The sequence below is a fragment of the Dicentrarchus labrax genome, unplaced genomic scaffold, assembly GCF_905237075.1.
Source record: "Dicentrarchus labrax unplaced genomic scaffold, dlabrax2021, whole genome shotgun sequence".
Classification (NCBI taxonomy): domain Eukaryota; kingdom Metazoa; phylum Chordata; class Actinopteri; family Moronidae; genus Dicentrarchus; species Dicentrarchus labrax.
The window spans coordinates 18,731,597-18,746,072 of NW_026136722.1; the positions used below are offsets into that span (position 1 = coordinate 18,731,597).

Here is a 14,476-nt window from a genome sequence, read left to right on the forward strand (position 1 = left end):
TTTATATCTTTTATTAATATTTGATCAGGAATAGTACATAAAAATCAGCCTTCACTTACAACTCTTACATACATACAGTATATAGATCAACATCTCTCATAAGAACATAAACTTATAAATTAAATATAAATTAAGAATAATATTAATAACAGTAAAATGATAAATTATATAATGACACTAAATCACTTTAGCCATATATAGATATAAAGATATTAAATTAAGTGCATCACAACAACATATATTAGAAATACATGCAAGCCTACATAAATATATGTGTATAAAATAAAGGTTTGTTGGATATTAGCACATGTAGTTGTTATAAAAACAGATATATGTGTCCATATTTATTGAATATAATAATATATATATTAATATTTGGCCATTAATCATTTCTAAATAATAAATAAAATACAATAAACGTTGAATAGTTCTTTCTTACAACGTTCATATCGATCAGAATTAATAAATATATCATAACAACATAAGTAAATATAAATATAATGTACTGTTTACTATGTGTGTGTTTGTTTTCTACCTGTCAGACAAACAGCCAATCAATTCATCTGAATAGCCAATCAATCACATTACGTCAGTGTAACGGACACGAATAAAGGCGCGTGTACCAACGTGCGGGGTGACCGCAGAGGGCGGGGAGGTTCTCCCGCACTGCTACTCCGCTAGACTCCACCCACCGGCAGTGTCTCCGAGAGTTAAAACAAGCGCTCCGGTGAATTTAAACGCTTCTCCGGCGACAGCCAATCAGCGCCTCTGTAGTAGCGCGTCACCGCGGAGCCGTCCAATCAGCGGCCGCCTCCTCTTTGTTGTTGGTGATGACATATTGAAAATATTGTTGTTGCTGCTGGAGGCTCGCGGAGACTCGGCGGAGGGAGACAGCGGCAGGGTGGACGGGCTGTGAGGCTTCAGTGCGGTCGAGTCCCGGCTCTTCTCTTTACTGTGTTCGCCTGTAAACAGCAGCGATGTCGGTGAACGTGGACGAACTCAGACACCAAATCATGATCAACCAGTTTGTTCTGACGGCCGGTTGCGCCGCGGATCAGGCGAAGCAGCTCCTCCAGGCGGCCCACTGGCAGTTCGAGGTGAGCGGGGAGATTCATCCGAGCCCCGGTGCGCGTGTGTGTGCGTGCGCGTGCGTGTGTGTGTGTGTGCGTGTGTGTGTGTGTGCGTGTGTGTGTGTGTGTGTGTGTCTCTCTCTGTGTGTGTGTCCAGCGGAGCGGGAAACCGTCCTCAACCCTCTGGTTCTACTTCCTGGGTTTATTTTAATGTTAAAGTGTTTAAAGTCTCTCCGCCTCGCGACCACGCGCTCGTGACGCCAGCTAGCTTCGGAGCTAACGCTAGCTCGCGCTGAGGACGTGGTGCGCGCGACCCTCAATGGCCGCCGTTGTTTACATTCTGCTCAGGAAACCACCGCGTCATCGCACAGCTAGCTGTTGTTAGCCTAGCCTCAAGAATGTAATCTATTACTAGTTGCTCAAAAGTAAAGTTATTACTTTACAGATTACTTCCTGCCAACAGTAATTAGTTACTCTGCTAGTTACGTTACTTTTCTGCTACTCCCAATAAAACTGGTAATAGAGTAATATTATTATTTATATTTATTATTTATTATTATTATTTATATTTATTATTATTATTTAAATTTATTATTTATATTTATTATTATTATTATTTATTGTTATTATTTATATTTATTATTATTTATATTTATTATTATTTATATTTATTATTATTATTTATATTTATTATTATTTATATTTATTATTATTATTATTTTAATTTATTATTTATATTTATTATTATTAATATTTATTATTTATATTTATTATTATTATTTATATTTATTATTATTTATATTTATTATTATTTATTATTATTATTTATATGTATTATTATTTATATTTTTATTATTTATATTTATTATTAATTATTTAAATGTATTATTTATATTTATTATTTTTATTATTATTTATATTTATTATTATTTATTATTATGTATTATTTATTATTTATATTTTATTACTATTTATATTTGTTATTATTTATATTTTTTTTTATTATTTATATTTAGTATTATTTATATTTGTTATGTATTATTTATATTTGTTATTATTATTTATATTTATTATTATTTACTGCCTGACACTGCTCCCAATAAAACAACATGGCGGCTCATTGTTTCAGAGTTTAAAGCTGCAGTTGGTAACTTTTATAAAAATAACTTTCTGTAACTTTCACTGCATCCTGACAGAGAATCTGTGAACGATTGTTTATAAAAGTTACCTACTGCAGCTTTAATGCAGCGTCCTGGAAAACACCTGGAAATTGATTTAAATAATCAAATATCCTGAACGTTTTTGTATTTTAGCTCCTCGCTCGGGTCGCCTGCTGATATCTTGTTGCTGTGGATGATAAACACTCAGTGACCACGAACACTTTCGATCTGTTACTGATGAGCTGTGGTCAGATTAATGTAGTGATACGTTGTCTTCATTAACGCTGGTCCATCTGACAACAACCTCGTCCACGTTATAAACTACAGGTTTGTCTCGTTTGTTCAGCTCAGATCTGTAAACGCACACAGGATGATAAACGACCTGCCAGCCCGGCTCCAAACAATCCCTTAATCACATTTCCTGCTCCAATGTTGAGTTGTAAAGTTTATTTAAAGCGGTCAGCGAGAGAGAGCTTGTACAGTTTAAGATTGTGTGTTTTTGAACTGCTGAAACCACGGGGGTTATTTTTGTTTCTGGTAACTTTACAGGAGGATTTAAGGAGGTCAGACTCGCTGTACTCGGAGCTAAGTGGTCTGACATTGATCCTAGTCTTGTTCAGTTATATATAGACTGATTAAGATGCATTATCCGTCCAGCTGTTCTCGTATAAACGAGCCTTTCCTGTGCTATTAACGGGCATCTACAGCTGAAATGATTCATTTAAACTTCTGCTTCCTCCAGTGTGAGAAAATACTGCTTTTTTAATATGTTTTATTGAGCCCACAGACACAGGAACAGTAAATAAATATAAATATCAACACTAGAAAAGATAAATGTCTATCAAAAGAAAATAAACACAGTGAATATTAAAAATGAATTAAATTAGCTCTTCCAAAAAGATCTAAACCTGTAGAATATCTATAAAATACACTTAAAATATAATAAAACAGAGAATATAAGCAGGGTTAAATGCTGTATAGAGAATAGAGTGTGGAGAAGGAATATGATTGTAAACTGAATATCTTTTTATCTTTAAACTGTTAAATAAGACATTTGAACGCATCACGTTGGACACCTGAAGGTTCTCCTCAGACCTCCGCCCGCTCTAATGACCGATCTGTTGGGGCTGCAGGTGCTTCACCGGTCGGGAGGAGGCGGCTTGTTGTGATCCACTCCGTCATCTTAACTCGCTCAGGGAGCTGCAGAGGAGTCGGACTTAACTCGTTGGGCGTTAGTGAGTCAGGGAGCCGGTTTATTTTAGTTCTCATAATGACTTTTTTAGGTGTAAAGTGGAGCTGAAACCAGGGCGGCTGAACGCAGCGTGTAGAAAGCTGAATCTGATGAAGATAAAATGTAAATAAGCTTTATAATGAAGTGTTGTAGGCCGGTGAATCCTCTGTGCTCACAGGGGTTGATATCGGTACTGGGGATGTTCCTGGAGACTAATTTCACTGTCAGTTGAACAGAAACGCTCTCGGTCGGAGTAAACAAGCTGTTGTTTGCTTGTTGTTTTTCTTTCTCAGTGAGACGGGAAGGCGTCTTCTGTCCTCAGCTGTCCCCCCCCGTCAGTCCACAGCGTTAACGTCTCATTTTAGATGCAGTTTGTTGACTCTTAACGCAGTTCAGGAGGTCGAGGAGGGTTGTTTGAGTTGGACTTTGATTCCTTTGACTTCCTCAAACGGGACATCACGAGGAATGATTGAACCGCAGAGATTACAGGATGAATTGATTTCAAGGTTTAAAAAAATGTTGTTTTTGTGAATTTGTTTTACGAAGAGAACAAAAGAGGCTCTGCTGTAGCTAAATGCTGTAAAATTTTGAGTTGTTGTGACATTGAATGCAGCTTAATACTCACAACAGACGTCGATTTGATTAATTATTTACAAAGTGATATTAGAAAATCAGTTAAAAATAAATAAATGTGTTGAGATGAAACAATTAATGTTTGTGAAGTTTGAAGCAGCGAATCATCGTCGTCCCTTCGAGGCTTCGCTGTTTATCTGAAAATGTAATAATAAATAGTAACTATTATTATTCTGTGCACATTTATTTATTGTTGAACCATTATTCTGTGGTAGTAACAGTCGCCTTTGTTATTATAACAAACGCTACGTTCTTAGTAAAGCTTTGATCGGGGCCAAAAACATTCTGTGCGAGCCCGAACTACAGGAACAGTTTTGAGCCGGAGCCAAACACGAATTTCCTCTTTAAATAAATAAATAACTTAAATAGTTTATCACAAGCGAAACTCATTATTTCCAGCTGCGTGCGTTATTGATAAAGTATTAAATTAACATGTTTGAATTCAGCAAACCAACAAGGAAACGACACTAAAGTTAACGTTTGCTGATATAAGGTATATATTGAACTTAAAGGTACAGTATGTAATGTCTGCCTCTAGGGGGTCTCTCACGTCAAAACAATAAACGTTTGACGATGCCGTGAAGTAGCGTGGGATCATGGGAGTTGTGGTCTTCGTTGATAAACAACCATCGCTAATTAAAATGTATCTGACGGGATTCAAACAGACGAGTTAACGTGTTGAAGTTTATTCACGTTTTCCTTCTACGCAGCGAACGCACCGTTAGCTGAGTGAAATTGTGGATTTAATTTATAATTAAACACAGGTAAAGTGTTTATACACATATTACTGCAGTAGTGTTACAGATTACTGCTTCTCTGTTTTCTTTATTGCTTTAGGAAGAACATCCTGGTACATTTTGTTCCCTTTAATGTGAATCAAATGTAGAACCAGTCACTAAAAATACCCTCCGACGTTACATAAACCATCTTTTTCTTCAGCGTTTCCGGACGCTGTCTTTGTCACTGCTGAGGGAAACGGAGTGAAGGAACAGCGCTGGCGGTCAGCTGTGTTTGTGTTTACGGCAGCAGGAAATGTGAACTGACCGTGTGACATTAGTGAGTGACGCTCAACCAAAAACCGGGTCCTGAAAAATAAACCCGCCAGGAGACAAAGAACGGCCTCCAGTGCTCACAATGGCAGCACGGCACTTCCACGCTTTGATATGTGTGTCACGTTGTACGGCAGACATTCCTGCGCCGCCGCTGCTGTTGTCAAACAACCCGAGCGTGGGGGTGAGGGGCTGCGGGGGCGGGGGTGAAACCACTGCATTCATTGAAGTGTTGTTGGCAAGAAAGAGGCCTCCAGTGAAGGGGAAATGGAGGCTAACGCCAGGCAGTAAAACAAGCTCACACTCCCCGTCTGAGGCTTTCTGTCCTGGTGAAAACACGGCGTGGTTTCTCACCGTTTACTGCCGCTCATTGTGTCTCATTCACACAGCTCTAGTTCCTAAAGAAAAAGGTTTAACAACAACAACTCACTGCTGTTCTGCCTCGGGACAGACGAGACTGAGACTGGGTGTTAAAACCAAGTAGCTGTAAATGACGTGTGTTTGCTCACGGGGGGAGGAGGGGGGGGGTTAATATATGTACATCAGAGGAGTGTTTGAGGAGTCTGGAAACAACAATAATATTAATAATAAACTTTATTTTGAAAGCACATTTCAGAACAGAACAGGAAGAACAACTGAAAACAACAAACATTAGAAGGTCAAACAGTAAACAACAATATGAAACTCAACTGACTCTGTTAGAGGAGGACGGAAACACCCTCAGAACAATAGTTATTAATAACATTAATGTAAAGATAAATATGTTGCAGAGCTGATAATTGAAGTAGGTAACCAGTTAGCCTTCCCGTTTCCTTCTCATCTCTGTCGCACGCGCTCAGTACTGACGATGACCGGCTAAAAATAACATAATAAATATCTGCTACACGGTTGTAGACTGAAGTGAACGTCTGCTCTGTGCTCTGAAGGCTCTCTGTTGTTTGTCAGTGGTTCCCACATGAGTTAGTTTGTGCCTGAAGGGAGTTGACGTCAGCCTCAGCCCTTCACAGGAATGCCTCTTGTTATCGGTTCTCTGGTTGTTTGTGTTCACAACAAAAGAGGAACGACACAAGAAGCCAACGCACTTCCTTGTTTGTGCAGGGAGGAGGCCGCGCTGTCCACAGCTCACACGTTGTTTTTATGAGTCAAAAGGCTGATTATTTTCCTGCTGATCAATTAAACAACGAATTGTTTCAGCTTTAATTTAGTGAACTGTCGTAGAAAAGTTCATTTCAGGAGCTCAAACCAGTGATTAAAAAGGTACATAAACAATTGTGCAAATATTAAAGTGGCTGCCAGTTCGCCATCAGTTCAATAAACTACTTTTTATTTATTTAGTTTTACTTTGGTGTAAAATGTGTAAATTAATGCTCTAATGAATTTCTTCCAGCATCTTAAATGTGAATAATTGCTGGTTTTCTTTGTCTCCTGTTTTATTAAACCGACGATCTTGGAACAAAATCATTTTGAATAAGTCGGCTTGAGGTTGTTTTTTTTGTATTTTCTGTACTTTTTCTAACATTTTATGAACCTGTGAGCTCATCAAACAATCAGTTCTGCTGTATTTGTATTTGTATTTCCTTCAGTTTCATTATTATCACAGTTTCTTTCTCAGACTGAAACTTTTGCTGTGAAACGTATTCAGTCAGTCTTCCTGTCAGTGTCTCCCTCAGGATCTGGTCTCTCTGGTCTCTGAGGTTTAAGAGCCCAGCATGGAGGTAATAGTTTTAACCCTGAGCTCAGTGGGCTGATAGTGGCGAGGAGGAGGAGGGAGGGTTGTGAGTTCTTCCTCTCTGGTGGTCGGGGAGGAAAATAAGACATGTTTGATTCATGTGTAGCGTGTTTCTAATCTTAAATAAATCATAACACACGTCTCTCTGTCTCTCTCTCTCTGTCTCTCTCTCTCTATCTCTCTCTCTGTCTGTCTGTCTCTCTCTCTGCAGACGGCCTTAAGCTCCTTCTTCCAGGAGGCCAACATCCCCAGTCACCACCACCAGATGGTAAGTCCATTTAGTCCCCTTTAAAAAAATAAAAAGACTTAAGGCGTGTGTTGATTCCTTTGCAGTGGACGGTGGGACGGACCCACTGACCTGCTGGTCTGACTGGGACAGTTTCAGACACACAGCTGCAGTCAGGATCTGAACACTGGGGCTATAAAACACACAATCAATACCCCTTTATTTAAATTAAATAGCGTTTATAGTGTTTTATTTCAGGGCTTTTATCTGGTAGAAACTTCATATTTTGACAGATTCGTGTGGGGATGATTTAATTAACTATTAAAATAAAGATGATGTGACGTGTTTTCTTAAATCTGGAGAACTAGATTTGTAGACCAGGACATCAGAATCGGCTCTCTGTAAAGTTCAGGTGTCAAGATGCATCTGTGATTAATTTTACCGGCAATCAGATGGAGAAATAATGATAGTGATTAAAGGAAACCGCTGAATATCAGATCCAATAATCGTCTGTATGGTTTTTGGTCGGTGAGTTTCTGAGCAGGAAACAGCTCGTCTCTCTTCATGTGAAACCTGGTTGCAGAGGGAGTGTCATAATAATTATAATAATTATAAAAATCAACGGCTTATGAGGAGGGTTGAGTCTACAGGAGTCTGAATGAATGAGACGACGATTGTGGGAGACGTCTGTTCTTACGCAACCCCCCCTGTTTCTCAACCCGTCTGCGCTGCGTCCAGGGGAACAGCGTGCCGACATCTGCAGCCGTGTTTTGTTTTCATTCTTAAGAAAGCTGTTGTTTCCTCCTCCCGCTGCTCTCGTGGTGGTGTACGTGCTCGTCCATTGCTCTGGGAGGAGCGTGGTGCAGCTGGAGAGAGTGAAGGAAGTGTGGGTGTGTTTGTTATTATTTTGGGTGCAGTGAGGTGACATCATCTCGCCCGGGGCTGCGAGGCACTCGGGGTGAGCGTCAGCTGCAGGGACTTTTTGCCTTAGTACACCCCCCCACCCCCGTTCACCTCCTCCTACACTCAAGCTGGCCCGACAGGCTCCAAGATGGCCTCCGAGGGCGAGGAGCGTGGAGGAGAAAGAAGTCAGTGTTGCAGCAATAACGAACCTGTAATCAAATATTAACTCTCTGTCGACAACAAGTTATTTTGCGGTTCTTTCTGAGCTACAACAGCTCTTATTGTGAAAAGTCTCTCTGTAAGAAAAAGAGACAGACGTGTAAATATCAAACTAATGGACCCTAATTGATCATTGATCATTGATCAGGCAGCTGATCGAGTGAATGAATGAAAATAGAGCTTTTCTTTTTGGATTCAGTGCCCTGAGTTTACAGCAGGACTATTAAAGGCCCTCAAACAGCTGCTTCCTTAAACAAAAGACTTTATTGAACATGTTAAATAATTTAACAGATGTGTTGTCAATCAATACTGGCTGCATGCCTCAGTATTGATCCTCAGTTGGATCAAACCAGAAAATATATCGATGGTTTCTACAGTAATTATCTTTAGTTCAATCAGTTTTAATAAGAAACACTCAGAGTGTGTGTGTGTGTGTGTGTGTGTGTGTGTGTGTGTGTGTGTGTGTGTGTGTGTGTGTGTGTCCCGTCGTTCCTCCCCCGTGGCGTGACAGCGAGTCATCAGAGGCATTATTGTTTGTAACATACATAGAGATCCGGCCCTGAACACCAGCGCTCCCCGAGGAGCCGAGCAGGAACAGTCGGCTCTGTTTTGAGCTCGAGGACCATTCATAGTCCAAACTCAGAGTGCAGAATGTAAACAGCTGATTGAGGGGTGTGTGTGTGTGTGTGTGTGTGTGTGTGTGTGTGTGTGTGTGTGTGTGTGTGTGTGTGTGTGTGTGTGTGTGTGTGTGTGTGTGTGTTTGTATGTTCTAAATATACCGACCTCCCTCCAGACTCCTGCTGCACAGCTGAGAGGACCCCTCCTCTATTTTTGACTGCCACCTGATCTGTGTGTGTGTTGTGTGTTTGTGTGTGTCTGTGTGTTTGTTTGTGTGTGTGTTTGTGTGTGTGTGTGTGTGTGTTCCAGCTCCACTTTAACCACTTTTCAAATTACACTTTAATTGATGTTCTCCCTGAAGACTTTTGGCATTTAGCAGCGTCTGTAGTTGGAGCCAGAGGACGTCTGTGAGTCTCATTAGAAAGCATATTTTAAACATTAGTGTGTAATCACTTGAAATAAGAGTCACTGTGTTTTTGTTACCTTAGAGTGACTTTAATGTTGTAGATTGTAAAACCGAACCGATGTGGAACCAGCACCGACCCTCCGTATGTTTATTTTCCAGTATGGATGTGATACGATGAGTCTTCAACCTGTCGCTTTGTGCTCCGACGGTACGAAGAGGAAACACTCTTTAGACTCTGGAAGTAAAAACAGATTCACAGTTAACTGGATAAATGAAGCAGGACAAGTATTTTAGGGGACTTGAACTCGCGACCTCCAGTGTTTCTAAAATCCAGACTGACGGATTGTTCTGTTGTTACAAACTGAGGCGAGTTCCTGGCCTGTGTGTGAACTCTGAGTGTGTGTGTGTGTGTGTGTGTGTGTGTCTGTGTAAATCATTTTTATGAGCGTACCACCCTCCGGTCATGTGACAGCTGAGGTTAAAAATGGCGTCCATCACAGTAATGACAGTTTTCTGTTTTTATTACATCGAGCAGAAAGTTTAAAGCTCCAGTGTCAAACATTTATCTATTGTCAGACATATAATAATGATACGTCGTTTCTCACACACACACACACACACACAGTTATATATCTACATATCTTCCATCCAGCAGCGATCACTCGGATCAATAAGTTCTCAATCATTCCGAATCCTTTTTTAAAGAAGTTAAAAACGACTTCCTGTTCTCTTCGTCCTACAGATGTGCACCCCGAGAAACACTCCCGCCACGCCGCCCAACTTCCCCGACGCCATCACCATGTTCTCCAAGCTGCGGACGTCAGACTGCGGCTCCGGCGGCGGCGGCCCCTCCCAGGCGTCCATGGCCTGCTCCCCGCCGCCGCCCTCCTCCTCCACGTCGGGCTTCGGCTCCTTCTGGGCCTCCTCGCCGCCCAGCCACCAGCCGGCCTGGCTGCCGCCGTCGTCACCCACCGGCCACCACATGCACCACCACCACTACCACCACCACATGCAACAGACTCCCATGTGGCCCCCCGTCTCTCAGCCCAGCGGCTCCCAGCAGCCCCCCGTCGTATCGGCGCTCCACGGCCAGAGATGAGACTGAGCGGCGGGCTGCGGGGGCGGGGCTGGTTCGGGTGTAGCCAAATGAGAGAGGGGGGAGGGAGGTTGTCGGGGATGGGGGGGGGGGGGGGGGGGGGGAGGGTTCATGTGTGGAATGAGAGGAAATGGAAAAAGACAAAGAAACTGCTGTTTTCTTTTCCTCTCCGTCTTCATCACAAGTCATCCAAGCCGAGGAAGAACCTGGAGGGTCGCTGAGGAAACTTATCACCGATGCAAACAACAAGTCCAGGACCCGAACAGAGCAACCCACTGAGGATCGGAGCCATGACACCTGTCCAAGTGCTTTGTCTTTTTATTTTTGTTCTTAGAAACTCTTCTTTGATCGGGTTCAGGAGCCGAAGGAAGTCGACAATAACCAGCAGATAAACGACGAGACCGGCGCTCGGACCGCAGCGAGGTTGTGGACCGCAGCAAGGTTGTGGACCACAGAGGATCATATAGACGTGTGTTGGCGCTGTAGCCATAAAGAGTTTCGTTTACAGCCATAAAAATGCTTCGCGCAGTGAAACCTGGACTCCGGCTGGTTTCTCAGGTGTTTCAGGAACATCCGAGACCTGGTGGGAGGTGGTTTTAAGAGCACTTCCTGCTGGTCTGAAGGGGGTTTCTGTCTGCTGCTCATTAACAAAGATAGTTTCTGTACGTTGGTGCTCAGCTTGTACGACGTTTTTTGTTTGATAAAGAGCCGAAGTGACTTCCTGTTTATCCTCCGTCACTCAGCGCCGCCTCCAATTCAGCAGTTCTTTAAAAATAAACAGAAATCCTGATTAAAGCTCCTTCAGGGACGTGTTGTTGACCCAGTTTTATGATAAAGCTGCATTTTTAGTTAATATTATGATTATTATTATTACAGACGGCAGATTGTAGTTCTGGTTTCACCTCGGCTCTCTGGTTGAATATATTGACATTATCTTGTGTTTTTAGTTAGTTTGGATGTTTTCTCGTGTCGTACAAACGGAGCACAGACGCACACGGAGGCAGGCGGACAGTTTTGGATCAAACGCTGCAGACGTTATTTCAGGATTATCTTCTTTGGCTTCTGTTAACAAATTAAACAGACTATCTAGAGAGAAAAGTTTAAAATCTTTGTCATGTTGCAGCAGCAGAATATCTTTGTGAGGATTGTGGACCTTCAGCACGGCGGGATGTGTTTGTTCTGTGACTCACAAACTGGCGTTCGGTTGGACGAGGCGTCGAGGAAACGGCGTGCACGAGTGAAGAGAGACGAACTGTAAAGATACGACGGCAGAGTTTGCAATAATTTGACAGTTTTGAGGACAGAGCGCTGCCACGTTTCTAACGTAGTTTCCTTTTGTTACGACATTTCACCCCACAGTACAGACGCTCGGCGACGCCTTTTAATTTTCCCGACTGAGGAGCTGGGGCACTTCCTGTTTGGGCGGATAACGAGAGGCAGTTTTGTAAATAAAACCTCCACCAAAAGATTTCAGTCACGCAGACGAACTCACAAAAGAAAATGCACATTAATCTGATTTAAGGATATTTTTTGATGGGCTGCCGGTACCTCCGCCATGTCTCTGCCTGCCTGCCTGTCTGTCTGTCTGTCTGTCTGCCTGTCTGTCTGTGGGGGGTTTAGAGGCCAACTCAGTGATTTTCCACACAACCTTTCAGACGCTCAACCACTCCTACCTCTGTCTGTGTGGATGAGAGAGGCCCCTCGTGCTCTGAATGTATTCTCTGCCGCAGACACAGACAGGATCAGACCACATTCAGTCTTAAACGATTGTTCGGATCCACAAAAACTTTCATTTCTGTCTTTTTGTTTTTTATGAAGCTGTCCTCTGCACACAGGGTTACGTCACACACACGCAGAACAACTCACCAGTAGCTCAGTCTCAAGTTTTAAGAGTCAAAGAGTCACGAGGAAGTCGTTACCGTCGACCGCGACGGGACGCAGAAAGAAAGGTTATTTTGTTCTTTGCAGCTTCACACCGACAATCAGCTGTTTCCTGTTTCTGTAGGATTTTCCTGTTTTGTCGTCCTACAGTTTCTTTTCACTCGCTGTTGGTGCAGGTCTGACCTGTCTGTCTGTCTGTCTGACCGGCTCCAGTATCAGCGCTGTTATTCTCCTCCATTAAAACTGTAACTGTGCTAAGATTGAAAAGCCTCAGATTCTCTGTGACATAAAGGAAAAATCCATCCAGAAACACTCAGAATAAACTGCTGTTATGAGTTTACTCGCCTCCTCTCCGAGCAGATGACGACCTTTAAAGGACCAGAGCTGTTCAGTAACGTTTACTCTGAATGTGAGACAGGTTTTAGTCGGTCCCTCCAGGATTTAGCGTTGCTTTGGGGGGGGGTTGTTTGGGCCTAAAATGTCGGATTTCACAGCAACTTTTTCTAAACAACTTCCTGGAGGGACAGTTTAGATTCTGCTCCGTCGGTTTTGGGGTTTTTTGGTTAGTTTGCGAACTGTTGAAGCCGTCTTTAGTCGTGTAATCCATCATGGTGAACGTAACGCTGCAGTATTGTAGACAGCCTCTCCTCCAGGCTGCAGTTCTCATCTGAAACCCCCAAAATATCGTCATTTAAGACAAGTAACAGCAGCAAATTGTCACATTTTAAAGCTGAAACCATCAAATGTTTCACCACTTTTATCATCTTTTTAAAAATGACTTCACATTGTCGAGTAATGACTTCTTAAAACATCTGATGATTCATTTTCAGTGGATTAGTTGATCTTAGTTAAAAGTAAATTTACTCAAGTGCTTCAGTTTGAGCTACTTTATACTTTTTATAATCTGCTGATAAAACACATTATAGTTGATTAAAAACTAACAATATTTAAAGTTTAAATAAGATACAACATAAACTGTTATGTTGACTGTGATGGATTTCACTGTTAAAGGTTACAGTAAACGGGCTGAAGCGAGCAGAAACGACAGCGCGCTCCTTTAAATCCGATGGAGGCGTTTTTGGCTCGAGGGCGGATTTTTCCTTTTAAACCAAACTCTGCAGCGGTTTGTGGACAAGTCGAGACAAATGTTAAGTGTGTGTGAAATGTTTTTTTGGTGACGAGCTGCAGGTTCTGGCTCCGTTACGGATCCAGGCAGGCGGCGGCGGGCGGCGGTGGAGGGTGACTATTTGACCTCGCCTCACTTACAGACAGTAACATCCAGCTGATGTGTCCCAACCAGTCTGGAGATTTTATAAACTGGGTGACGTTTTACTTTGCTCTTACCAAGTGGATGATGGTATATATTTTTTTCTCACTCTGTTCTAATCCACGGCTCTTTTCTAGAGATTTCTCTCGAGTACTTTGTGTTCAATTTCCTCTGTTGAAATTTGTATTTATATGTTTAATAAAACAAGGTATGATCTGCTACTGTTTCGTCACATTGGTGTTTACTGTAAGTGAGAACGCCCGAGGAAGCACACAGAGTAAGAAAGAGAGCGAGAGTTGCATAAGTGAAGCTGCAGATTGAGGAAGGATGTGGTTGCACTGAGCTGGTGTTTCTCGTCAGTTGATTTGTGAGAGACTGCGTGTACGCTAATGTTGCTGCTGCAGAGAGAAAGTGAAGAGTTCAATGAGCTAACGCTAATAAGGTCATAAAAACAAACCACAGTTTGTAGCTTTAAAGAACCACAGACTTCACTGAAGTTAATCTTCACATATTTTACTAGAAGCAGCTTCAGGGAATTTTCTTTGTGTTGATTCTGATTTAAAAACCCTGGTAGAAAGTATTTTCATCCAAATATACCCAATGACCTGACAACAGTAACATTCATGTACTTTAACAGGAGAAGACAGAAGAAAAAACAAAGATCTGATACAGAAATCTGACTTTTATCTAAACTATGGTGTTTTTTTGGTAAAATATTGATGATTTGAACAGTTTCAGTTTATTACTGAAGCCTTTATTTGACCTACAAGTACAAACATCTGACACATCACTGCTTTTGTCCACAGGGGGCGCCAGAATCAACACAATGAAAGTTCCTTGTAGTTGCTTTAAGCAGGATTTTTACTTCTTATAGACTATGTTTTGGGGTTTTATTTCTTTATTGCTTTGTTTTAACTACCCAAAGGGTCCAGTGTGTCAGAAATGTAAAATAATATTCACAGGTGTGTTTTCATTAGTGTTTAATCAC

The 14,476-nt window shown here is 41.8% G+C and overlaps 1 protein-coding gene across 1 annotated transcript; it reads left to right on the forward strand.

The window, feature by feature from the left end:
• Positions 1 to 800: 800 nt before the first annotated feature.
• On the forward strand, positions 801 to 10,502 carry ubald2 (UBA-like domain containing 2). Its single transcript, XM_051388683.1, has 3 exons — positions 801 to 1,097; positions 7,084 to 7,140; positions 9,987 to 10,502. The coding sequence occupies exons 1-3, from the start codon at positions 978 to 980 to the stop codon at positions 10,341 to 10,343; spliced, it is 534 nt and encodes a 177-aa protein (XP_051244643.1). The 5' UTR covers positions 801 to 977; the 3' UTR covers positions 10,344 to 10,502.
• Positions 10,503 to 14,476: the final 3,974 nt, after the last annotated feature.